The 25,484-nt window shown below is 37.2% G+C and overlaps 1 protein-coding gene and 1 pseudogene across 1 annotated transcript; one reads left to right on the forward strand and one right to left on the reverse strand.

Moving 5' to 3' along the window:
• Window positions 7,424-8,361, forward strand: OR4F6EP (olfactory receptor family 4 subfamily F member 6E, pseudogene; annotated as a pseudogene).
• On the reverse strand, window positions 20,680-21,618 carry OR4F14S (olfactory receptor family 4 subfamily F member 14S). The gene is given in 1 exon segment (NM_001391508.1): window positions 20,680-21,618. A coding segment is annotated over 1 exon segment (939 nt).
• Between the last annotated feature and the right edge of the window lie 3,866 nt (window positions 21,619-25,484).

The following is a 25,484-nucleotide window of genomic DNA, read 5'->3' on the forward strand; positions in this document are numbered from 1 at the left end:
AACTATAGCCACCACGCTTTATACTAGATCTTCAGAATTATCCATCATGTAACTGAAAGTTTGTATCCTTTACTAGGATCTCTCCTTTACTCCACTCCCCAGCTCCTAGTAACAACTATTCTATTCTCTGTTACTTCTATTTTTAGATTCTGCCTACTAGTGAGATCATTCAGTATTGATCTTTCTGACATTTCGCTTAGCTTAATCTCTTCCAGGTTCATCCATGTTGTCATTAATGGCAGGATTTTTTTATTTGTTAAGGCTGAATAATGTTCCATGGCTTCTACATATAACATTTTCTTTACCCATTCATCTGTTGATGAACTTAGGTTATTGCTGTATCTTGCTTAACGTGAATAATGCTGTAATGAACATGGGAGTGCAGATAGTCTTTGAGATAATGATTTTTTTCCCATTGGATAAACATCCAGAAATGGGCTTGCTGGATCATATAGTAGTTCTATTTTTAAGTTTTTCGGAAACCTCCATACTGTTTTCTGTAGTGTCTGCAAAATTTACACTCCCACCAGCAGTGTATAAGTGTTCCCTTTTCTCCATATCCTCACCAACACTTGTTATCTTTTCATTTTTTGATAATAGTTGTTCTAATATGTGTGAGGTGATATCTCATTGTGGTTTTGATTTGCATTTCCCAGATGATTAGTGATGTTGAGCAACTTTTCACATACCTATTGCCATTTGAATGTCTTTGGAGAAATGTCTATTAAAGTCCTTTGCCCATTTTTTAATCTTTTTTTTTTTTTCTTTTTACCATTGAGTTCCTTTTATATTTTGGATATTAACCCCTTATCAGATATGCGGTTTGGAAATATTTTTCTCATTTTGTAGGCTGCCTTTTCGTTGTGTTGATTGTTTCCTTTGCTGTACAGAAACTTTTCAGTTTGATGCAGTCCCAATTGCTTATTTTTCCCGTTGTTGCCTGTGCTTTGGTGTCAAATCCAAAAAATCATCGCCATGACCAATGTCAAGGAAGTTTCCCCTATTTTTTTTCTAGGAGTTTTATAGTTTCAAGTCTTATGTTTAAGTCCTTAATCCATTTTGAGTTGATTATTGTGTATAACGTACGGTAAGGGTCTGACCTCTCAGTGGTCCACATGCTGCAGCCTGAAACGCTGGGGACTGTTGGCCCTGTGCTTCTTTTATGCTCCTCCTCACAGCCTCTTCCCTTCCCACAGATGAGATTTATGCTCTAGTTTCACAAGTCTTTCCTTGTGTCACAGCCCTATTGTTTCCAGAGAGCACAGGGACATGCAGGAAGGAGTAGAGAGGCTGTGTAGGAGGGTGCTCATGCACACCCTCACTCTGTACTTGGAGTTACTGCCTACTCTAACACCAGACCTTGCCGCTGTGTCTGCCCTATTCTGCCAGACATCTCTGTTTTCGTAGTGACTTTCAGATGCACCAGACCACCCTTCTTTGGACACCTCATGTTCATCAGACAGTTCTGTATATATCTCATCTCATTTGTTGATGGTGACAAGCTTCTTTCTCTGAGGACCTCTAGCCTCCTTTCAAATCAAGTAATGTGACTCTGCCTCAGCGTTCTTGAATCTTCTTTGACAGTTAGGAGGCTGGTCTGTCCTGGGCACAGAAGACTCTAGAAGGTCATGTGGCATAACCTAGTCTCATATATATTATCAGGATCTAAACACATTAAGAAAATTAAAATAAATTATTACAAATCTGGGGGCCGGGCCTGTGGCCGAGTGGTTAAGTTCTCGTGCTCCACTGCGGTGGCCCAGGGTTTTGCTGGTTCGGATCCTGGGCGTGCACATGGCACCGCTGGTCAGGCCATGCTGGGGTGGCTTCCCACGTGCCACAACTAGAAGGACCCACAACTAAAATATATAACTATGTACTGGAGTGATTTGGGGCAAAAAAGCAGAAAGAAAAAACAAAGATTGGCAACAGTTGTTAGGTCAGGTGCCAATCTTTTAAAAAATATTATTACAAATCTTTTGAATCTAAGGCAAGATCAGGAATGGAAGAGAGCTGTTGCTTTTTTGAGTTAGTGAAAGTTGGAGCAACAGCATCTTAGAGCCCTATAGGACACATACCAGGTCCCTATATTAAAGTTATGTCTAACTGAGATGTAGCCACACAACACAATCAGAATGGGCATTACGGAGTCTGTAGTTGATTGAAAAACATGTCTACAATATTTTGCAACTATTAGTAAAAGGTGGAGTCTATTTCCCCAACCTTAAATCTGGCCTGATCTTTTCCTTGCTTTGCTCAATGGAATGTGGCAAAGATGATGTTGCATGAATTCTAGAACTTAGGCATATTTTGCTTTGTAGCTTCTGCCTTTGCTCTCTTGTAATGTTCCCCACCATCCTGTGTGGAAGCTTGGGCAAGACTACTGAATGAGAAAAGATTCCTTGGAGAGAGAAGCCCAGCTGGTAGCCAGCATTAAGATCCTAGATATTTGAATGAGGCCGTCTTAAACCCTCCAATCCCAGTCAAGCTGCCAGATAACACATAACTAGCAGAAGGAATGGCTAGCTGAGCTTAGCCCTAATTCCAGATTTATGAGCAAGTAAAATGTTATTGATTTAAGCTACTTTGTTATACAGCAATGGATAACCGATATAAGGTATTCTGTATAATTATTGTTTATCAATGGCCTTTTCACTGAATCTCTGCATAGTTTTGATGTAAAGATATAAAATATAAACAGAGGATGTTTTCTGTTGTGTTGATGTTTCTTTTTAAGAGGCTGACTCATGAGAGATTGAATTGTTAGTGATATCCAAGCTCTACCAGCATTTTGAATTCATCCCTTTATCTTCACATCACACACATAATAAAGAATTAACTAACTGTTGATGGACCATCTGTATCTGTTATTACCTCGAATTTAGTTATCCTTCTAATGGGACATGGGTCACATTCTACTGCCACATTGGAGGCCAGTTTTTCTTCCTCTTTCTCTCCCTCTCTTCCTTTTATAGAGATGATAGGCATTATTTTCACTTGTTTGAAGGTATATGTTTTGATTCCTATAGAGTTTCTTCCTTTAGAAATAAGCAAAACAAGCAGATAAAAAGATAAAAATCTGTAATTTTCCAAAAATTCCCTAGTCTCCCTTCTTCCTTCCCCTCAAGTGACCCAGTAACAACGTTCCCATTTTGCTGCTGTGGCCTGATTTCTGTGGTCCTAGGAAACAATTCCCTTGGCTAAACGCACTCAGGATGGCAATCTCAGGTCTCTACAGCAGCATTTAAGTAGCTTTTCAGTGCTGCTAATTAGCTGCTTTTCCTGCTATGGTGGTATTACATATGGCATTTTTTCCCAGGTGTTGATAACATTTCAATGGCAGAGCTCTGTATTCTGTGGTTCTCTAACTCCAACATCATTTGGACATTGGTCCAGGTAGGTTAAATGAATGGAAATGGTCTTTGATGTAGATCAGAACTTGAAGTGGAAATTTACACAGAGGGGGAGAAATCTGATTAACCAGAAGAAATGACTCAATTTTGTTACTTAATAGGGAGATTGCAGCAGATAAACTCACAATCAAAATATAAAAGACAGAAGAATGAGTGGAGTCAAATCATGACTTCATGGTCTGTATTACACAAGTTATTCTAGTGACATTTGCAAAGATGTCTTGGATGTTGGTCTCTAGGCAAAGAATAAAGCAGGAGCAGAAGATTTGAGTCCAGTGGGAGTAAAATGCATAGAATTTTAGACAATGTTGAAAAAAATAGCTTTATGTATTATGGCTGCCTGGGTCACAGACTGGATGCAAATGCTGGACCATCACCACAATAGTAGTGTGGTGTAGTGGAAATAACCTGGATTGCCTGGAAGCCAAGGGCCAAATACATTAATGTTGGATTTACTATCAACTCATTCCTTAGATTCAGCAAAGTTATTTATCCTCTCTGTACCTTGGTCTTCTTAATTCCAAAAGAAAAGGATTTTACAGTCATTCACAAAGTTTCATTTAGGTCCCAGAAACAACAGCCTTCTACACAGCTTGCTGCATTGATAGCAGTAAAGATAACCATTTCAGGAGCATGCATCTCTAGCGCCCATTCCTGTACACCTTCCTACAATACTGAATAGTGTCCTGAGCTGTTTTACCCATCTCAGGAATAGCAAACCAGTGGGACATCTCCAGGATGACCAGATTGAGATGTTTCTCTGCACATTTTATTATATTCCAATAATTCTGATTTCAACTCAACCTTTGGTAATTTGAGACTGAGCTTAGGAAGGAGAGGATTTAAAATCTTTATCTGAGTGACCATAAACATTGATCTACTACTAAAAACACCCTCTAAAACTGTCAGCTGCTTGAATTGGTGGTAAGCTCATATTATTTATAATGTTTCTTATTTGTGTTGGCCAGCACAAGGATGAGCAGATCTGAATAGAGAAGAGAGTCAACTGGGCAGTAGATGATCTCTGAGGAATCTCTCATTTCATGTATTTTATTTTCTTATATTTTAGTAGTGGGAGTGTGGGCAGAGGTCAGTGCTCTATGTGAAACAAAATCGTGGGATTCAGGACAGTACAAGGCACACCAGGATTTAGTTGCTGATCACTATGGATAACCTGCTTTCCTTTAGCAGAAGTGAGGTAAGTGGACAGGTTCAATCTGTTTCACTGAAAAGATCAGATTTAAACTACTATTCTGCCCTTGTTTAAGAGGGAAATTATTTAGTGGAGACAGATACAAAGTATGGCACCTAGAGACCTCAGATTTTCAGTACACACAGAACATGAAAGACTGGCTAGGAAGCAGTGCCGCCAACAATGAGTGTATAATCCTCTTCTCCAATTTATGACCAACACTAGGAATTATCTAACTTTTTAAATCTTTTCTAATCTGATATTAAAAAATATGATCCACTTTTTGGAAGATAAAATAGGGTCTTGTGTAAAAATTAAAAAGTTTTTGGGCTTGAGTGGGAATTGGAAGCATTGATAGAGGAACTTTTAGCTTCCAGGGGAGTAATTTAGAATTCAATTATTTGCTTGATACATTGCATTGTTGGGGAGGTTGCTGATGATAATCTCTGTGAAAGGAACCAAATTGATTCCAAGCTGAGTTACTTTTATGAATGTTAATATCATTTATATCATTATCAAGAAAATGTCTAAAAAAGACACTTTAAAATCATATTTAAAAGACTTCATAGTGACACAGAATTAGATAGTGGTCCTTTGTTAGAACACTTACATAACACTATTACTATTAGTGGTTTGGTCTGGTTACCACAAATTAAGAAATATGTATCTTTAAAGTATGTAAAAGTAAGAGTATCAGGGAGGACCTCATGGAGGGACATCTGCAGAGTGGACTGTGAAGAACGGGAAGAATCAGAGAGACGTAATGAAGGCAAAGGCATTGAAGCCCAAGTGAAGAATGTGGGGGCCAGCCCGGTGGCACAGTGGTTAAGTGTGCCCGTTCTGCTTCGGCGGCCAGGGGTTCACTGGTTCAGATCCTGGGTGCCGACATGGCACTGCTTGGCAAGCCATGCTGTGGTAGGCGTCCCACATATAAAAAGTGGAGGAAGATGGGCACGGATGTTAGCTCAGGGCCAGTCTTCCTCAACAAAAAGAGGAAGATTGGCAGCAGTTAACTCAGGGCTAATCTTCCTCAAAAAAAAAAGAATGTGGAAGGAACCTGTGAGCTGGGGTATTTGAGTGCGTGTGCGAGGGAGGGTAGATACCATCTGAATGCATGTCCAGGAAAGAGGAGGTAGTTTAGCTTAGAGTGCAGGGTATAGGAGGAATGGAGTAACACAGCTAATTCTGAAAATCTAAGGAGTAGCTTTGATCTTTGTTTTAATTTGGGAGACATGTTATGATTCTATCTTTGGAAGCTTTGCATCTCTGAGGATACAAATTGTGCAAGTTTTCACGTCCACATATATTGACTTTTTTGTAAAAGTGAAATTGAGATATGTTCACTGCAAAAATGTAAGATAGTAGGTAAGCGCATAAAGTGAAAAGTAAAAGATCCCTTCTGCCATAATCTTCTCGACCCCGCTCCTTAGAGATAAATTATTGTTAACAGATAATTATTTTTATTATTTGGCGTATCATTTTCTATCCATTTATTGTTTTATTTATGTAATTTTATATATGAAATTTATTTATATGGCGTTTTGAAAAGCCAGTTGGGATGAGTACAAGGTACTCCCTCCCTCTTTCTCCTACCTATCCTGTCTTTGTACATTTAAGTCTACCTTAGCATTACAAGTGGTTGCATAGTATTCCATGGAATGGATCTAACAGAAATCATTTACCTAGCTGCCTGTTTCTACACATTTATTTTCATCCTTTTGCTGTTAGAAGCAACAGTGCTTCAGTAAACATCTCTATCTTTTTTTCATCCACCTCGTTCATGTGCACACATACATATACCCAGAGATTTTTTTCCTAGAAGTAGAGTAGCTGAGTCAAAGTGTATGAGCAAATAAAACTTTGGAAGGTATTGCCAAACTGGTAAACATTCTATCAGTTTACTCTCCCCCCACCAGATATGAGGTTACCTTTTTCCCCATTTCCCCTCAGACCCTGAATTTTGTCAATTGTTTACATCTCTGCCAATCTGATAAGACAAAACTGGTGTCTTGCCAATTTGTACGCATTTATTTAATTATGAAGGAGGTTAAGTATTTTTATATATAAGTAAACAGAGCCATATGTAAAGCCTCTGTTATTGTCACTCTTACTCTTTCTCTTTTGCTTGGGATTTATGACTCATCATTGTCATTTTGGTCCCACATTCTTTCCTCTCTCCACCCCTGGTCAGAATCTCCTCCACAGAACCCATAATTGGGTCACTTTCTCTCACATTTATCCTCCCCCTCTGGGATAGTGAGTGCCTTGCTCTGGCATCCTCTACTCCTACCTTTCCTTCTTTCCTCTAAATAACTCATCTTGTCTTCCTAATTTACAGAGAAGAGAAATTTACATCTCAGGCTTAAGAAATGTTTCCAAGGATTTTGAAAGAACTTGCAGACATGACCATAGATATGGTATCAATATACTGAGAGATGTCCAAATTATGAGATCCACTGTCACTTAATTATTGCCTATAGTTAAGTTATTTATAAAAAGTCTTTTAATTTATAGTCATATATGGGATATGATAATTAAATAATGACACATAAATATACAATAAATCTATCCATCTAAATAAATAAAAGGATCCTTATTCTATACATTATTTTGACAATGAAATATACAACAGAGGCATATATATATATATACTGCTTTGTGATTGAAATGGTCTCCAAAGATGTACATCAGCCTTTGCTTGGTTTTCTGACAACTATTGAATGGTCCAATATTAAGATCGGTGCCATTTCTCTTAAATCAGTTTCTCCTTACTCTCCTCTTACAGGTAGCATGAAGGTTGTCACTGCTGGCAGAGGCAATGCATGAAGCCAATCACTCTGTGGTGTCTGAGTTTGTATTCGTGGGACTTTCCAACTCCTGGGAGATCCAGCTCCTCCTTTTCCTCTTTTCCTTTGTGTTTTATGTGGCAAGCCTGATGGGAAACCTCCTCATTGTGCTAACTGTGACCTTTGATGCTCATTTACAGACTCCCATGTACTTCCTGCTGGCCAACCTTTCCATCATTGACTTGATGTTTTGCTCCTCCACAGTTCCCAGGATGCTTTACGATCTTTTCAGAAAGTGCAAAACCATCTCTTTTGAGGCCTGTGTAGTTCAGATGTTCTTTACCCATGCAGTTGGGGGCACCGGGATGGTGCTGCTCATTGCCATGGCCTTTGACAGATACATTGCCATATGTAAGCCTCTTCACTACCTGAGCATCGTGAGCCCACAAGGTGCATTATAGTTTTAGTCATTTCCTGGGTTATTGGTCTTATTCATTCAGTGACTCAATTGGCTTTTGTCGTAGACTTGCCTTTCTGTGGCCCTAATGAATTTGACAGCTTTTTTTGTGATCTTCCTCAATTTATCAAACTTGCTTGCATAGAGACTTATACATTGGAATTCATGGTTACTGCCAATAGTGGCTTGATTTCTGTGGCCTCCTTTTTAATTCTGATAATATCTTACATCTTTATTTTGGTGACTGTTCAGAAAAAATCTTCGGGTGGTATATCCAAAGCCCTCTCCACTCTGTCAGCTCATGTCACTGTGGTTGTTTTGTTCTTTGGGCCATTAATCTCTTTCTATGTGTGGCCATTTCCCACATCACATTTGGATAAATTCTTTGCCATCTTTGATGCAGTTATCACTCCTTTTCTAAATCCAGTCATCTACACTTTTAGGAATAAAGAGATGAAAGTGGTGATGAGAAGACTATGCACTGAGGTTGTGAATTACAATAAAATCTCTTAAATATACTGAGGATATGTAAAAAGGTAAAGTATAGTAGAATTTTAGATAGATATAAACTAAATAAGTTATGTTGAATTTAACCAGAATGTCAGTATCTACTACTATATGTTGTTTCCTATCCTTTTTTCCCCCCTCTCCTAATTGAATTACAATGTCAATCTCTGGATTCTGCTTGTGTAGGAGAGTTAAAGACTAAAGGTCATGGCTTTCTTTCTTTTTTTTTTTTTTTGAGGAAGATTAGCCCTGAGCTAACTGCTGCAAGTCCTCCTCTTTTTGCTGAGGAAGACTGGCCCTGAGCTAACATCCGTCCCCATCTTCCTCTACTTTATATGTGGGACGGCTACCACAGCATGGCTTGCCAAGTAGTACCATGTCCACACCTGGGATCCGAACCAGCGAACTCCAGGCCGCCTAAGCAGAACGTGCACACTTAACTGCTGAGCCACCGGGCAGGCCTGGTCATGGCTTTCTTATCTCACCAGAGGTCGTGGCTCTATATAGTGCCAAATAGACTTAAAAAAATGTTAAACAATCCCTTTTGAACGCCACTATGTGACTTATTGTCCATTTTCTATTTTTCCCATGTTAAGTATTTAGTTTAAAGATAAATATTAAATTTTACTTTATCTTGTTTTTCTTACTATCTACTGGGTTTGTTTTCTATCTTTTCAACTCATTATCTGTTAGTTTCCCTCATTGTTTCATTGATAATCTGTCTTTTTCAGGGTCCAGTAAGGAGAGAGAAACCATACTAGTTTTTTGAACAGACAACGTTCGATATAAAGAATTGTTAGCTAAGTATAAAGTTGTTAACTAGTTATTTGTAAAAGAATGAATTTTAAGATGTCACAGACATGGCATTTTAGGAAGCGCCTTTCACTTCTAGGGATGCGAATTAAAGTGAAGAAGTTAGAATTATTACAACTTGAAAACAAAACAAAAAAACGATTAAAAGCTTGGAGGAAGGACCTGCAGAGTTGAATATCACATATTTGGGGAAGGGATGCTGCTTGGCTGGTGCTAGGGTCTCTGAGCTTAGAGGAGGGCCTGTGGGGCGGGGACACAACCCCCGAGGAAGAGGTGCCACTGGGTAACACAGGTGTCCCTGAGGAGAGTGTGATGAGACCAGTTCCTCCAGTGCTGAAAAAACGGTAACTGGATTCAGCTCCTGCTTTGGAAAGAAACCAAGTTTGCTGATGTGAAGAGGGTGGTCGGGTGATGCTCACAGGCTCAGTGAGCAGACAGGAAGCCTGCAGCTAGCAAACAGGAATGATGAGCAACTCAGTTTTTCCTCTTCCAGACTTGCAGTCTCCCTCTAGTGCCCTCTAATGGTAGAGCTGGCAAAAAAGAAAGTTGCAGAGCCCCAGCTCCTGCATCACACAGCGTAGATAGGTACTTTAGAGCTGAAAGATAATATAGTGCATGTAGCTGTAAACCTTACACAGAACAGTAGCTATACAGCTTATATAGCACATGTAGTTGCTCATAAAATTATTAAAATTCAATTAGGATCATCCAGTTTTTGGATGTTAAAGTAAATTATAAATCATCTCATAGAGTTTCCCTATTTTAGAAAGTCTCAGGTACTGGAAAATTAACTACTTAGCTCAAGATCACAAAACAAATATATGGAAGATCCAAATCTAGAATCTAGGTTGACAGACTCTGAGTCCCTTGCCATCTTCTGTCATTTTAGACCTTATTTCCTCAGTTGCTGAGTCCCATGTTTCCTTTGGACTATTAAGTTTTCACCGATATGCACCGTTATAGTATGCACCTTGTATCTTGACAGTCCATTTGTCAAATAGCAGAGTTTCAACAAATGTTCGTGAATGATTTTCTCTTAATAAACCTATTCATTCCTAGTTTGTATTTCTTTTTCTGATCTTACTTTTTTTTTTTTGAGGAAGATTAGCCCTGAGTTAATATCTGCCACCAATCATCCTCTTTTTGCTGAGGAAGATTGGTCCTGAGCTAACATCCATGCCCATCTTCCTCTATTTTATTTGTGGGACTCCTGCCACAGCATGGCTTGACAATTGGTGCATAGGTCTGCACCTGGGATTCGAACCAGTGAACCCCGGGCTGCTGAAGCAGATTGTGTGAACTTAACCACTGCGCCACTGGGCTGGCCCCTGATCCTACTTTTTCAAAAAATAAAGCTTTTATTTTGGAATATAATTTTAGATTTACAGAGAAGTAGCAAAGATAGTCCAGAGAGTTCCTATATACCCCTCACTCAGTTTTAATTTCGGTTTCCTCTAATGTTATCGTGCTATGTTTCATTTTTACATTTGTCAAAACCTAGAAATCAACACTGGTGCCTAACTGATAGCTGTACACTAAACTTTACCCAGATTTCACCAGCTTTTCCATTAGTGTCTTTTTTTCTGTTTCAGAGGGGATCCAGGATACCACACTACATTTAGTTATCATGTCTCCTTAGTCTCTGGTTTGTGAGTTTCTCAGTCTTACCTTGTTTATCATGGCTCTGACAGCTTTGAGGAGTATTGCTCAAGTATTTTGTAGAATGTCTCTCCATTTGGGTTTGTCTGTAGTTTTTCCTCACAATTAGACTGGGGTTTCTGGGCTTTTGCAGAAAATACCAGAGAGGTGAAGCGGTGTTTTTCTTTACTAACTCATGTCAGGAGTTTCATAATATTCATATGTCATCACTAGCAGTGTTAAACCTACTCAGTTGGTTTATCATCTGATCCTAAGAGAGGAAAGTGAGTTATTAGTTGCTAGCTCTGCCATTTTTCCTTCCTACTTCCTACTTGAGTATTCAATCCTTTACCCCAAGTTATGGAAGAACTTGATGATGGTTTACCATGATTTTTGCATGTGTAACATATTTCTTGGGGGGGGTGGTGTCTAAGCAAGAGTTTATTTCAATCCCGTCTCACCTTGGTTGGACTACAAAGGCAAGCTGTGTACATGATTGCGTATGGGCCTCTTCCCTGTAGAATTGCTTTAGAATTGATGTTTGTGTCTCAAACCTCTATCAACTCTTAGCTGTCCTCAGCACTTCTCATTGGTGCGTCTTTGGTAGTGTAGTCATCGTCGCCAGCTCCTAGTGCCCCAACATTTTATCCAGGCTCTCTAGTCTAATTCTACTTGAGTGGGCATTTTAATATTTTGTCGTGAATCTTTGACATGTAACTGTTACCACAGGGACACAGATGAATTAATGACTACTCTCTGTACCCTCAGCTGGGGTTCAGGACAGTGCAGATGAAACTTGTCTCCCCACCCACTGGATATTGTTTCTAACACTGGAATTTACTCCTCAGATCAGCCTTCTGCTTTATCTGTATTGTTTTTTCTATGCCATAAAAGAGTGATTAATAAAATATTGATTACCTTTCAGAAGCCAAAGCTTCTTAAGGCATCGAGAGGCACTGACCCATCAGGACAGATGCTTGCCACGGAGTTGGAGCAGGGTCCTGGAGACCCCCACTTTTTCATGCATTAACATTTAGTAACTGATTCCTAAGGAATTCTGGGGCAAGAACTTGGGTGGCAGGCGGAGCCTCAAGGAACTTGTAACAGTGACTAGATTCTAAGTACTGTGCACATGGTTTAGAATTTTAATAACCAGTTTTACCACACAGTAGATTCGAGCTAAATCTTACCATTTTGGGAGGTAGGGTTTACATAAGTTGGAGGCAGGGTCATCTAATTCTTGTACAGTCGTATGCAGGGGCCCTGAAAAACTTGGAGAAAAATCTGGATGTCTGCCGTTAGATGATCAGACAGGCAAAAAATAGTGCACACTCACTATGGATTACCATGCGAGATTTGGAAATGACAGACTGGATGTACACATAGCAACATGGGATAAGTGAGAAAAAAAAAGAATTGGAGCGATATGTATAACAACATTTTATATGTATATGCATACAAACAATATACATATTTTATGTTAATGCATACAACACCAGGATACGTTTTAAAAACACTAGAATGGTTGCCTCTGAGGGAAAAAGACTGGAAATGGAGACTGGAGATTAAAGGGATAAATCAGCAAACAAGAGAGAGGTCCTCTGAAAACCAGTGCTGATTATGGACCATGGACTCAAGAAAATGATCACCTCAGTTTTCTGCACCTGAGGCTAAAAAAGACTGAGGGAAACAAGTCTTGTTTCTTCCTCCTAATATTTTGAAGTGAACCTCCTGATTCATATTATTCCTACTTCCAAATGACAAGCACAGTAAGGGACAATAGAATTATTTCAATGACTCTATTCTTTTAAGTTCAAACAAATATTAGACCCCTTGATCACAGGAAACTGTACAAGTTACTTTGGAAGAAACAAATATAAATTAGACAAAACCTGTATCTTCAGAGTACTTATTACAATGTGGTAGATTTATTATTTATGAAAGTCACATTATGAGCTATTTTTAAAATTATTTTTTTGTAGTTTATTCTTTCGCTTCCTTAGTTTATTTTTGTATAGTGAAAAATGATATTATAAGGCTGTTCTATATAATATTTATGAATCTCTTGGAAAGTGAATATTATCAAATTACACAAAGATGCTTTCATTCATCATGCTAGGGTTTGAATTGGCAAAGAAAATGACATATATTGTTGTTCTTAAAGATTCCAGTGTCATTCCTCCCTCCTGTACTCATTATCAACATTTCACCTCTGTTGCTTTGATCACAGGGAATACATATACATGTTTTTAATTATTTCATTGAGGTCATGTTGACTTATAATATTGTGAAAATTTCTGATGTACATTGATATGTTTCAGTTTCTGTATAGACTGTATTGTGTTAACCACCAATAGTCTAGCTTTTTTTTTTTTTGAAGATTTTATTTTTTTCCTTTTTCTCCCCAAAGCCCCCCGGTACATAGTTGTATATTCTTCGTTGTGGGTTCTTCTAGTTGTGGCATGTGGGACGCTGCCTCAGCATGGTTTGATGAGCAGTACCACGTCCGCGCCCAGGATTCGAACCAACGAAACACTGGGCCGCCTGCAGTGGAGCGCACGAACTTAACCACTCGGCCACGGGGCCAGCCCCCACCAATAGTCTAGTTTTTATCCATCACCATACGTGTGTGCCCTTTGATCCCTTTTGCCCTCACCCCACCCCCACCTCCTCTGGTAACCACTAGTCTGTCCTCCTTATCTACGTGTTTGTTTTTCTTCCATGGATGAGTGAAATGATATGGTATTTGTCTTTCTCTGTCTGACTTATTTTGCTTAGCATAATACCCTCCAGGTCCATCCATATGGTGGCAAATGGCATGATTTTGTCTTTTTTATGGCAGAGTAGTATTCCATTGTATATGTATAACACATCTTAATCCATTCATCCATTGTTGGGCAGTTGGGTTGCTTCCACATCTTGGCTGTTATGAATAATGCTGAGATGAACTTAGGGATGCATAAATCTCTTTGAATTGTTGATTTCATGTTATTTGGATAAATACCCAGTAGTAGGATAGCTGGATCATGTGGTTTTTCTATTTTTAATTTTTGGGAAATCTCCGTACTCTTTTCCACACTGGCTGCACCAGTTTGCATTCCCACCAGCAGTGTATGAGGGTTCCCTTTTGACCACATCCTCTCCAACATTTGTTATTTTTTGTCTTGGTAATTATAGCCATTCTGACAGGTGTGAGGTGATATCTTATTGTAGTTTTGACTTGCATTTCCCTAATAACTAATGATGTTTAACATCTCTTCATGTACCTGTTGGCCATTTGTATATTCTCTTTGGAAAAATGTCTATTCATATCCTCTGCCAATTTTTTGATGGGGTTGTTTATTTTTTTGTTGTTGAGTTGTATGAGTTCTTTATATATTTTGGAAATTAACTCTTATTGTACATGTGATTTGCAAATATTTTCTCCCAGTTGGAGGTTGTCTTTTCATTCTGTTGATAGTTTCCTTTACTGTGCAGAAGATTTTCATCTGTTGTAGTCCTGTTTGTTTATTTTTTTTTGTTTCCCTTGCCTAAATAGACATGGTATTTGAAAAGACACTGCTAAGGTTGATGGCAAAGAGTATACTGCTTATATTTCCTTCTAAGAGTTTTATGGTTTCAGGTCTTACGATCAAATCTTTGATTCATTTTGAATTATTTTTTGCATATGGTGCAAGATAATGGTACACTTTCATTCTTTTGCATGTGGCTGCCCATTTTTCCCAACACCCCTTACTGAAGAGAATTTCTATATCATTATATTTTGATTTTTCTGTAAATTACATCATGTTTACCACCTGAAGACTAATTGTAATCCATCACCACACACAAGTGCCTAATCACCCTCTTGGCCTCCCTCCCTTTTTCCCCTCTGGTAACCACCAATCCAATCTCTGTCTCTATGTGTTTGTTTGTTGTTGTTTTTAGCTTCTATTTATGAATGAGGTCATACAGTATTTGACTTTCTCCCTCTGACTTACTTTGCTTGGCATAATACCCTCAAGTTCCAGCCATGTTGTCACAAAGGGCAGGATTTCATCATTTTTTATGGCTGAGTGGTATTCCATTGTTTGTATATACCACATCTTCTTTGTCCATTTGTCCATTGATGGGCGCTTAGATTGCTTCCACATATTAGCTATTGTGAATAATGCAGCAATGAACATACGGGTGCATATATCTTTACACATTTGTGTTTTCAAGTTCTTTGCATAAATATCCAGCAGTGGAATAGCTGGATCATATGGTAGTTTTCTTCTTAATTTTTTGAGGAATCTTGATACTGTTTTCCATAGTGGCTGCACCTGTTTGCACTCCCACCAGCAGTGTATGAGAGTTCCTTTTCTCCACATCCTGACATTTGTTATTTCGTGTCTTGTTAATTTTAGCCATTCTGATGGGCATCAGGTAACATCTCATTGTAGTTTTGATTTGCATTTCACTAATAATTAGTGATGGTGAACATATTTTCCTATGCCTGTTGGCCATATGTATATCTTCTTCTTCTTCTTTTTTTTTTTTGAGGAAGATTAGCCCTGAGCTAACATCTGCTGCCAATCCTCCTCTTTTTGCTGAGGAAGACTGACTCTGAGCTAACATCTGTGCCCGTCTTCCTCTACTTTTTATGTGGGACATCTGCCACAGCATGGCTTGCCAAGTGGTGCCATGTCTGCCCCGGGGATCCGAAATGGCGAACCCCGGGCCGCTGAAGCGGAATGTGCAAACTTAGCCACTGCGCCACTGGGCTTGCCCCTGTATATCTTCTTTGGAGAAATGAATGTTCAAATCTTTTGCCCAGTTTTTAATTGGATTGTTAGTGTTCTTACTGTTCAAATGCATGAGTTCTTTGTATAGCTTGGATGTTAACCCCTTATCACATAAACGGTTTGCAAATATCTTCTCCCAATTATTAGGTCATATTTTTATTTCATTGATGATTTCCTTTGCTGTGTAGAAGCTTTTAGTTTGATGTAGTCTCATTTGTTTATTTTTTCCATTGTTTTCCTTTACCAGTGAAATATGGTACTTGAAAGTATCCTGCTAAAACAAATGTTGAAGAGAGTACTGCCTGTGTTTTCTTCTAGAAGTTTCATGGTTTCAGATCTTACATTCAAGTCTTTACTCCATTTTGAGTTAATTCTTTTGTATGGTTTAAGATAATGGTTTATTTTCATTATTTTGCATGTAGCTGTCCAGTTTTCCCAACACCATTTATTGAAGAGACTCTCCTTTCTCCACTGTATCTTCTTGGCTCTCTTGTCAAAAATTAGCTGTCCATAGATGTATGGGTTTATTTCTGAGAACTCAATTCTGTTCCATCGACTTGTATGTCTGTTTTTGCATCAGTACCATGCTGTTTTAGTTACTATAGCTTTTAGTGTATTTTTAAATTAGGGAATGTGATACCTCCAGCTTTGTTCTTTTTCTTCAGGATTGCATTGGCTATTCAGGGTCTTTTGTTATTAGATATAAATTTTAGGATTCTTTGTTCTATTTCTGTGAAAAATGTCCTTGGAACTTTGATAGGGATTGCATTGAATCTGTAGATTGCTTTAGAAGTATAGACATTTTGACCATGTTAATTCTTTCAAACCAAGGGCATGGTATATCTTTCAATTTCTTTGTGTCTTCTTCAATTTCTTTCAACAATGTTTTATAGTTTTCAGTGTACAGGCTTTCACCTCTTTGGTTAAGTTTATTCCCAGGTATTTTATTTTTTTTGTTACAATTGTAATTGGGATTGTATTCTTAATTTCTTTTTCTGCTGCTTTGCTGTTAGTGTTTAGAAATGGAACTGATTTTTGTATGTTGATTTTGCATACTGCAAGTTTACCATATTCATTTATTATTTCTAGAAGTTTTTTGGTGGATTCTTCAGGATTTTATGTATATAAAATCAAGTCATCTGTAGATAGTGACATTTTCACTTCTTGTTTTCCAACTTGGATCCCTTTTATTTCTTTTTCTTGCCTGATTGTTCTGGCCAGGACTTCCAATACTATGTTAAATAAAAGCGGTGAAAGTGGGCACCCTTGTCTGGTTCCTGTTCTTATAGGGGTGGCTCTCATTTCTTCTCCACTGAGAACAGTGTTAGCTGTAGCTTTGTCATATATGACCTTTATTATGCTGAGGTACTTTCTGTCTATACCTATTTTATTCAGAGTTTTTTATCATAAATGCATGCTGTATCTTGTCAAATGCTTTCTCTGCATCTATTGAGATGATCATGCGATTTTTATCCTTCATTTTGTTAATGTGGTGTATCACGTTAACTGATTGATTGATGTTGAACCATCTCTGCATCCCTGGAATAAATCCCACTTGATCATGGTGTATGATCTTTTAAACGTATTGTTGTATTCAATTTGCTAGTATTTTGTTGAGAACTTTTGCACTGATGTTCATCAATGATACTGGCCTGTAATTTTGTTTTTTTGGGTTGTGCTTATCCGGTTTTGGTATCCGGGTAACGCTGGCTTCATAGAATGCTGTAGGAAGCTTCCCCTCCTCTTCAATTTTTTGGAAGAGTTTGAGAAGGATAGGGATTAAGTCTTCTTTGAATGTTTGTTGGAATTCACCAGGGAAGCCGTCTGGGCCTGGACTTTTATTTTTTGGGTTGTTTTTGATTACTATTTCAATCTCCTTACTGATGATTGGTCTATTCAAATTTCTCTATTTCTTCTTGATTCAGTTTTGAAAGAATTTATTCATTTCTTCTAGGTTATCCAATTTCTTTGCATATAGCTTTTTGTAGTATTATCTTATAATCTTCTGTATCTCTGAGGTGTCCATTGTAATTTCTTCTGACACTTTTATTTTGGATTTCTGGACTCCAGGATGGCGAGATAATAATTTCTAGTGCGTAAGCCAGTCAGTTAGTACTTTGTTACATCAGCCCTAGAAAACTAGTACAAGATCTAGTCTCTATCAGATGAGAAATGATGGAGAATTTGGTTTGTTAGTTTTGGGTTTTTTTTTTTTTTTATCTATTTGCTTTTTTGTGTAAGAATATGCCTGGTTTCCACTGAAAGTAGTAATGGTCTTTGAGATCCAATGTCTGTATGTGTCTCCACTTTGGATGTCTTGGTAAATCTGATTCTAGTTTTGATCTGTAGGTGAGGTTGTAAAACTGAACTTTGCTGGTGTATGTGTGACTGTATTTCTCTAATTGAGAAACCTTTTACTCTCATTGTGTGAATGTGAAATTCTTTCCTATCTCAAAGAGATATTAATAACTTTTATACAAAGCCTCTAAAAATAAAAAAGCTCTGCAAGAACTGGTTTATAGAGATTGATAAATGCTGACATCAATCTGATATACCTTATACTGCAAAAAAATTTAAAAACTGAACTACTATTTTAAGTGTTTTAGTTTTTCAGGAAAAATTCTCGTATAAATTATTAGCTCCAAAGCATTTTTATATGAGAATCAAAATTCACCTAATTAAAAGAACTTCTTGGACAATTCAGACTAATTTGATAATATTTTCTATAAAACAGATATAGGTCTTCTCCCCGACTTTACCAGTATGGTGTATAAAACAAACATTTAAAATTAGAAAATACGTAAAATTATGTGTTCAATAAATTTGAGTTATACTTCTGACAGTTCTATAGTTTATCCACTTAAGCATAATGTTTAATATCCTTAGCAATTTTAAGACCTTTGTTTAGTGCTAAGTACAGTAATCGGTGGATATTCTTTGGGTACTTTTAAAATAAGATTGAACATTGAAACACTGGTCACTACAATTGTGTGTGTGCATGTGTGTGAGTGTGTCTGACTTTACTTATATTTTCATAAAGTATCTGTATCTTTTGATCACGGTATTGAATGTGTTCATTTTTGCTACTTTAAGAATAACATTTACTGCCTGTAGGAAGGTGTAGTAGGATGTCTGTGGCTGTTGGGGTTTGCATTTAGTGTGCTCATGAGCTTTGCTGGTTTAATAAAATGATTGTATATGACAGGCAATTCTCAATTACCTTCATGAACTCTCAGTGAAATATAAATTAGTTGGTTAAAAATTTCAATTAATATGGGTGATTGAGACTATACTAGAAGTAACACGACCAAAAAATATATTACTGACTATGCAAGTAGTAGGATCTGGTTTTGTTTATCAAGGAAAAAAGAGTACATTTATCTTAAGATAAAATGTTATTCCAGAATGTAAAACAGGATACTAAAAGACAAATCTGAATGGAGATAGACAGCTGTAGATGGTTTTGAGGAAGCGTATTTTATTTGCTTTGGTGATATATATAACTTCAAATAATGAGTCTGAAAAGAAGCAATGATATATGTTAAAATTTTGGCAAAGTTTGCACAGGTCAGCTTTGAGGGGCTTATTTAAGTAAACTTAGAAATACTTTACTATCAAATAGCATATTAAAGCCAGACTAGAACTTGGCTTTCTCTATTAGAATGATATAACAAATTTATCTTGGTACATTCATTCTGTCCTTAACTAGAAGCAGTAGATGTAATTCTCTAGCTTCTGTGTAATTTTCCTAGTAAACAGAGATTTCTGTAGCTCACAAAGGGGATTGTAAAGAGACATTTTTAGTAGAAAACAATAAAAAAAGAAGAGAAAGGAAAGTTCATTTAAAAAAGACATCATTATGTGAAACTTGGATTCGGTTCTTTATGGGGATGGCAGGGTATTTACCGCAGTGTATCTTGTATTTCTTACTGTGGGCCAATGTCAAAAAGTGTGAAAGCCATTGCTCTAAGCAACACTACCCTTTCCATTGTGCTATTTTCTTCTCACTCACACTCCACAGGTGAACTACTTGGCCAAAACAAAAATTTCTTCAAGACATGAAACCTATGGAGGAGGCAATTTGGAATAATTATAATAGAGCAATTTAAAAGGGACAGCAGTTATATATGGTCATGGATGTTAACTAGAATTATTGTGGTGAACATTTTTTGATATACGCAAACAAACATCGTCATGCTGTACACCTGAAACTAATTCATGTTACATGTCAATTATACCTCAATAAAAAAAGAGAAGAAAAATAAATGATTAAATTGAACCGCAGTAAGATAAGTTAGAAGTAGATAGAGCAGCAAGTGAAGGGAAGTGCAAAAAGAAGGAGGAATAATGGAATGAAAGAAGGAGACAGATGGAAGCCTGAGAAAGGAGAGGGGAAGAAGGAAATCCCAGAGACCATAAGTGGCTGAGGAAAAATGAGGAGGAAGAAATAGGAAGAAAAAGGAGAAAAGGAGAATAGATATTTAGTGGGTGTGAATAGAATAATGGTAATCAGGGAGAAAAATCCTGCTGTTTTCCCAGTTCTTTGTGTTCCAAGAACAGATCACATGGCTTCTACCCAAAGACATGCACCCTTTGGTCTTCAGTATGTGTGTTCTCAAAGATTCTGTGTGTGCTCTCAAAGAGTCTGCCCTACTTGCATAGTCCTGGCAGAGACCCAAAGGAGGGGTAGAAGTTGAGCAAGCTGCAACATACAATATGAATACTCAGTTCAATCCTCCCTTAGCAAATCCTCACTGAGGGCTGAATTCCTGTCTGTGAGACAGACACCTGTTAAAAAGAGAGAGAGAGTTCTCCCTGTGCTGAAGGCCTTAAAAAAGCCTGCCCTCTTTCGTATTTCTAATAATTACATCATATACATATTATTCCTTAGGAATTGAGACTCAAGATTATTATAAGTTTTGATTATAAATATTTCACATGTAACTCCATCTCTCTTCTCAGAAGTGAATGTCCCTTGCTCCTAAGTGAAAGACAAAATGGACTCAATATCAGTGCGTATAATCAAATCAAGGTGGGCCAAAGAAAGGCTTCTCTCTGAGTTTGACCATCGATAATGAACAAGGACTCTTCACAACACAAGAATCACTTAGGAGATCTTCCTGTAATTCACTAGCTGTCTGCATACTCTCCTTATTGCCAGTTTCATTTCTTTATTCCTGAATGTATAAATGATGGAATTCAGGAAAGGAGTGAGAACTGTATCAAAGATGGCCAGAAACTTATCCAGGTGTATGGAGGGAGATGGCCATGTAGAGACAAATATCAAAGGACCAAAGAACAGCACTACCACAGTGATGTGAGCTGACAGTGTGGACAGAGCCTTGGATGAACCAGATGAAGAATGTTTCTGAACAGTAAGAATGATGACGATATAGGAAATGATCAGTATGATGAAGGAGCCAATAGAGATGAACCCACTGTTGGCTGTGACCATGGACTCTAGTCCGTCAGTGTCTGTGCAGGCAAGTTTGAGGAACCGAGGAAGATCACAGTAAAAGCTGTCCAATACGTTAGGACCACAGAAGGGTAAGTTTACCACAAAAGCCAATTGAACTGTGGAGTGGATAAGGCCAGTCATCCAGGCAGCCACTAAAAAGAAGATGCACATTCTTGGGCTCAAGATGGTCAGATAGTGGAGGGGTTTACATATGGCAACATATCTGTCAAAGGCCATGGCTATGAGCAGCACCATCTCCACACTACCAATGACATGGATGAAGAAGATTTGAGTGATGCAGCCTCTAAAGGAGATGACTTTACGCTTTCTGAAAAGGTCATAAATCATCTTGGGAGAAGTGACAGAAGAAACTCCCAGATCAATGAAGGAGAGGTTGGCCAAGAGAAAGTACATAGGGGAGTGTAAGTGAGGGTCAGAGGTCACAGTGAGCATAATGAGGGAGTTTCCCGTCATGCTTGCCACATAAAAGGTGGAGGAGAACACAAAGAGGAGAAGTTGGATCTCCCAGGAATTGGTGAGTCCCAGGAACACAAACTCTGACACCACAGAGCGATTTGCTCTATCCATGGGCTTTGTTGGCGTTGCTACCTGAAGGAGGATAATAGGAGAAAATGTAAATTATGATAGTTATGTTAACAAATGAGAAGAGAACATAAAGTTATGAAAGCCTATTTATACTTTAGTATTAAAACTTTCTGAATATGCTCATGGTCTCTGAAATAGGATCACGGAGAAACTGGTGGCTGTCACGTGGAGCTGTTCTCTACCACCAAGTGGTCTCTACATTTAATACCCTCTGCTTCCTTCCAGAGTTTATCCCATGATTCCGCTTGTGTGATACAAGATAGTTAACATGAGTAACAGGAATTCAACCCCAAATCTTTTGATTTTTCATCAAAAGTAGTATGACCTGGCCCTAGTCACATAGAACTAATCACTATTACAAACCCTTCCAAGCCAATAAAACTTCATCTGGCAGACAGATCCTTTTTCTCTTCATTACCAGTCCCCACTTATGGGAACATATTCATCTTAAATATTTCTGAAATGTTTATCAAGTCTGTGAAGTCTCCTTTATTAACACTAGCATTTATTATTACTAGTGTAACCACCATGTTTTCTCTGCATTTATGTTAATTTTACTTCCCTTTATCTCACTTGTCCATAATAGTGGTCATACATGAGACAAGTGAATGAATAACGATAGAAGATGGTATTGGCTAGTAGAGAGCATCAAAATTCGGTGTCTGAAAGATATTCCAATAATGTATTATGATTATCTCCTTGTACATAATAATAGTAGATTATAATATTCATATTCTTGTAGTGGTTAAAATAAAAACCATTTAGTGTAGATTGAATACATTTACTCTCAAAAAACACTCTATTTCTTTGTTACTTACTACAATTGTAAGTCATTGATTCTTTGTTCTGCTTCCCGATGAGACTGTCGCTCCCATAAAGTTAAGGACAACATCTGTCTTGTTCTGCAAAGTATCCTACAACTTAGAATCACACCAGGTACATAATAAGAATATGTAAATATTTCAGGAAAAAATATTTTCTGGAAGATAGAAGAGGGTGTATTTGTATGATTAAAAAATACACATAATTATATAATTAAGGAAGGTGGATAAAGAGACTGTGCATAGTGCCTAAGCAACAAAGAGAGATAAAAAATAAGGGATATAAAAGCGAAGAAGAATTAGACAAAAAGAAGAAATAAATAAGATAAAAGGGAAATCTAAAAAGAAAAGTGAAATTAGGAAAGTATGTGTATAATGACAGAAAAAGAAGAAGAAAGCCTACTTTAAACTACTAAAGGTAGTTTATGAGGTATGATGTGTACGACTTTCTGGACCTTCTCTTCAGAAATTCTATAATTCTATATTATATCTCCAGGTGTCTTTTAAGTGCTAAGGCTCTTGGGAGAGTTTCCCAATAAGCCTTTATCAGCTATGCACATAAACTGAATTTATTTGCCTTTTGGCTCTCCAATCCCCATCAACTAGATAAGAACTGGGAATTTTAGGAAAAGCAAGTTTAAAGCAGAACAAGATATAAATATGGAACCTAGATGTACCAAAACCATGAGCACGTATCCATTCATGTATCAGGGAATATAGAAAGCTGAAAAGTTTGGGTCATCACAATTTTAAAGTCACTCGGGACAGAGTCAGCATTCAAATCTTCATCCAGAGCAAAAGTCATAGAGAGGTTTCAAAATGGATGCACAAGGATATGACGTTTATTTGCCTAAAAGTCGTCAAATACCCATAGGGGAAACTCCTGAATTATGGTGTTCTGAAATCATCTTCTCTATAAATTGGCTGTGCTTTGAAATACAATTCCTAAGCATATTAATTGTACCCATAATTTTTTAACTAATTAAGTACCTACGATGTAAAAAACAAGGCCAACTCTTTGCCTTCTATTGTGATTAATCCTTTTTCTTGATCCATGTAGAAGTGATTAATCCTCCAAATAGATTCCCTGACATTTTCCTCTTTATAGATAAAGAAAATATTGTTAACTGAGGTTCCAGATAATAGAGTCACCAAGTTGAAAGGGATCTACAGACAGTTGTGAGGTTTGAACAAGGTACTAATCAAACTCACCATCCATACAATGTCCTCCTCAGTTTAAAAATATTGTGAGTTTAACATCTCCCTCAGCTCAAACTTTCTGCATTTTCATCTTTTAAATTGTCACAAAACTACCTTTATGCCCCCCAAAAGTCCTCTAATTAAAGATCACTTCTACATTTACTTTTTGTAACTGAAAGAAATATAGGAAATTCTGTGCCCTTTTCAAGGAATCTTTGATGTACATAAATGCAACAGATTAAGTCACCCCTTAGCTTTCTGTTTGCAGCATTCAACAAGCTCCACAGTTTTTATATTTCCTGTTAGAATCTCTTTCTTACTTACTCCCTTCCATCCAATAAAAGTCTCATTTATCAGCCTTCTCTAAACTTTTCTTCATTTTACTTACAGCTTAGAGATAAAATTAATACAAAACACTCTAATTCTAAAACACATAGAGGCCAGGAAAACTAGTTCAATCTCATGGTAGTTTTATGTACTTTTTTATTTTTCACATCATATTTTAAAATAAAATTATACACTGGAAATTATTTATTCAGCTTTGGATTTTTTGGTCTCCATACCTTTTATTTCTATTGGCAAGTCTATAAAATCCTTTTCCATCTTGTAAACTTAACAAGTTGCTAATAAATTTGCTTCCCTTTTGGCAGAAGATGGTTATTTTGTACTCATCTCTTTTGAAAAGCTAATGGAGAGAAAAATACAATTACCCTTTTTTTTACGTATTTTCCTATGTCATCAATTTTTCTTGCCTGTTTATCAAGTGACAGAGGGTGAGAATCATTCACTTAATCAGCATTGGGAACAGAGGGATTAAATGAAACCTAGGCTGAATTCAAAATATTACAAAGCCATTTGACTTTTTCTAATGTCTTTTACATTATCCTAGGAACAATGTAATTCTAGCTAAAAGTCAAGTTAACCTTTTCCAATATGTCAGTAAACTTTTTCACAATTATTCTTCTGTACTATTCAATTCCTTATCCTGGATGTTATCTACTTTGCTTTAGGATAACACTCATGCACTTATAAATATGACTCATATTCATAGCAATTCCAACAGCAAAGTCTTGTCTGAAACTAAAGTCACTCTTTGCAATGTTAAGTTTATTTTGATCTTTCCATTTTACCTGTATAAAGAGAAGACCATGTTCAGAGAGTCAGATTTTCTTATGTTCTCCAGCACAAAGTGCCATATAAAATCCTGCCCTAGGAAGAAATAAAGTTAATTAAAACTCAGGAGGACAGTGACCAAGTGATTCTGCAAAAACATGATAGTTGAGAAGGAGCTCATGAATCAGGGGATTTTGCCCCTAGAGAACTATTTGGTTTGACCAGAGCAAACAAAGGACCTAAAAACTCATAATAAGACACTACAGAGGAAGAGGGAAACAATAGTGGAATATTTTTATTTAATATCTTTGTGCTATTTTGTTGGAAATTTTATAAATATTGGTAATTACACTTTAGAATTAATTTCTAAAAATAGGTAAATATTAACTCAAAAAACTTACTATAATCGTCTTGGTGATCTCCAAAAGAGCCAATGTGCTTAATTCTTTAGGCCAGTTTAAATAGTAGAAGAATGTACACTAGACTTCATTTTCATACAATCCTATATTGAGCAATAGTGCATGAATACAAAGATTTAGCTATGCGGAAGTTCATTCCAGTGAATAGACCTTAAAAGTGAAGGAAACAACTGAAACATGTATCAATTGATGATAAATTAAAGACATTATGATACTTCCATGCAGTCAAATTCTCTAAGTCATTGAAAATGAAGTTCGAACTCTATACAGTTAGAGATTATAACAACACGCGGTC

The sequence above is a fragment of the Equus caballus genome, chromosome 1 (assembly GCF_041296265.1).
Source record: "Equus caballus isolate H_3958 breed thoroughbred chromosome 1, TB-T2T, whole genome shotgun sequence".
Taxonomy (NCBI): domain Eukaryota; kingdom Metazoa; phylum Chordata; class Mammalia; order Perissodactyla; family Equidae; genus Equus; species Equus caballus.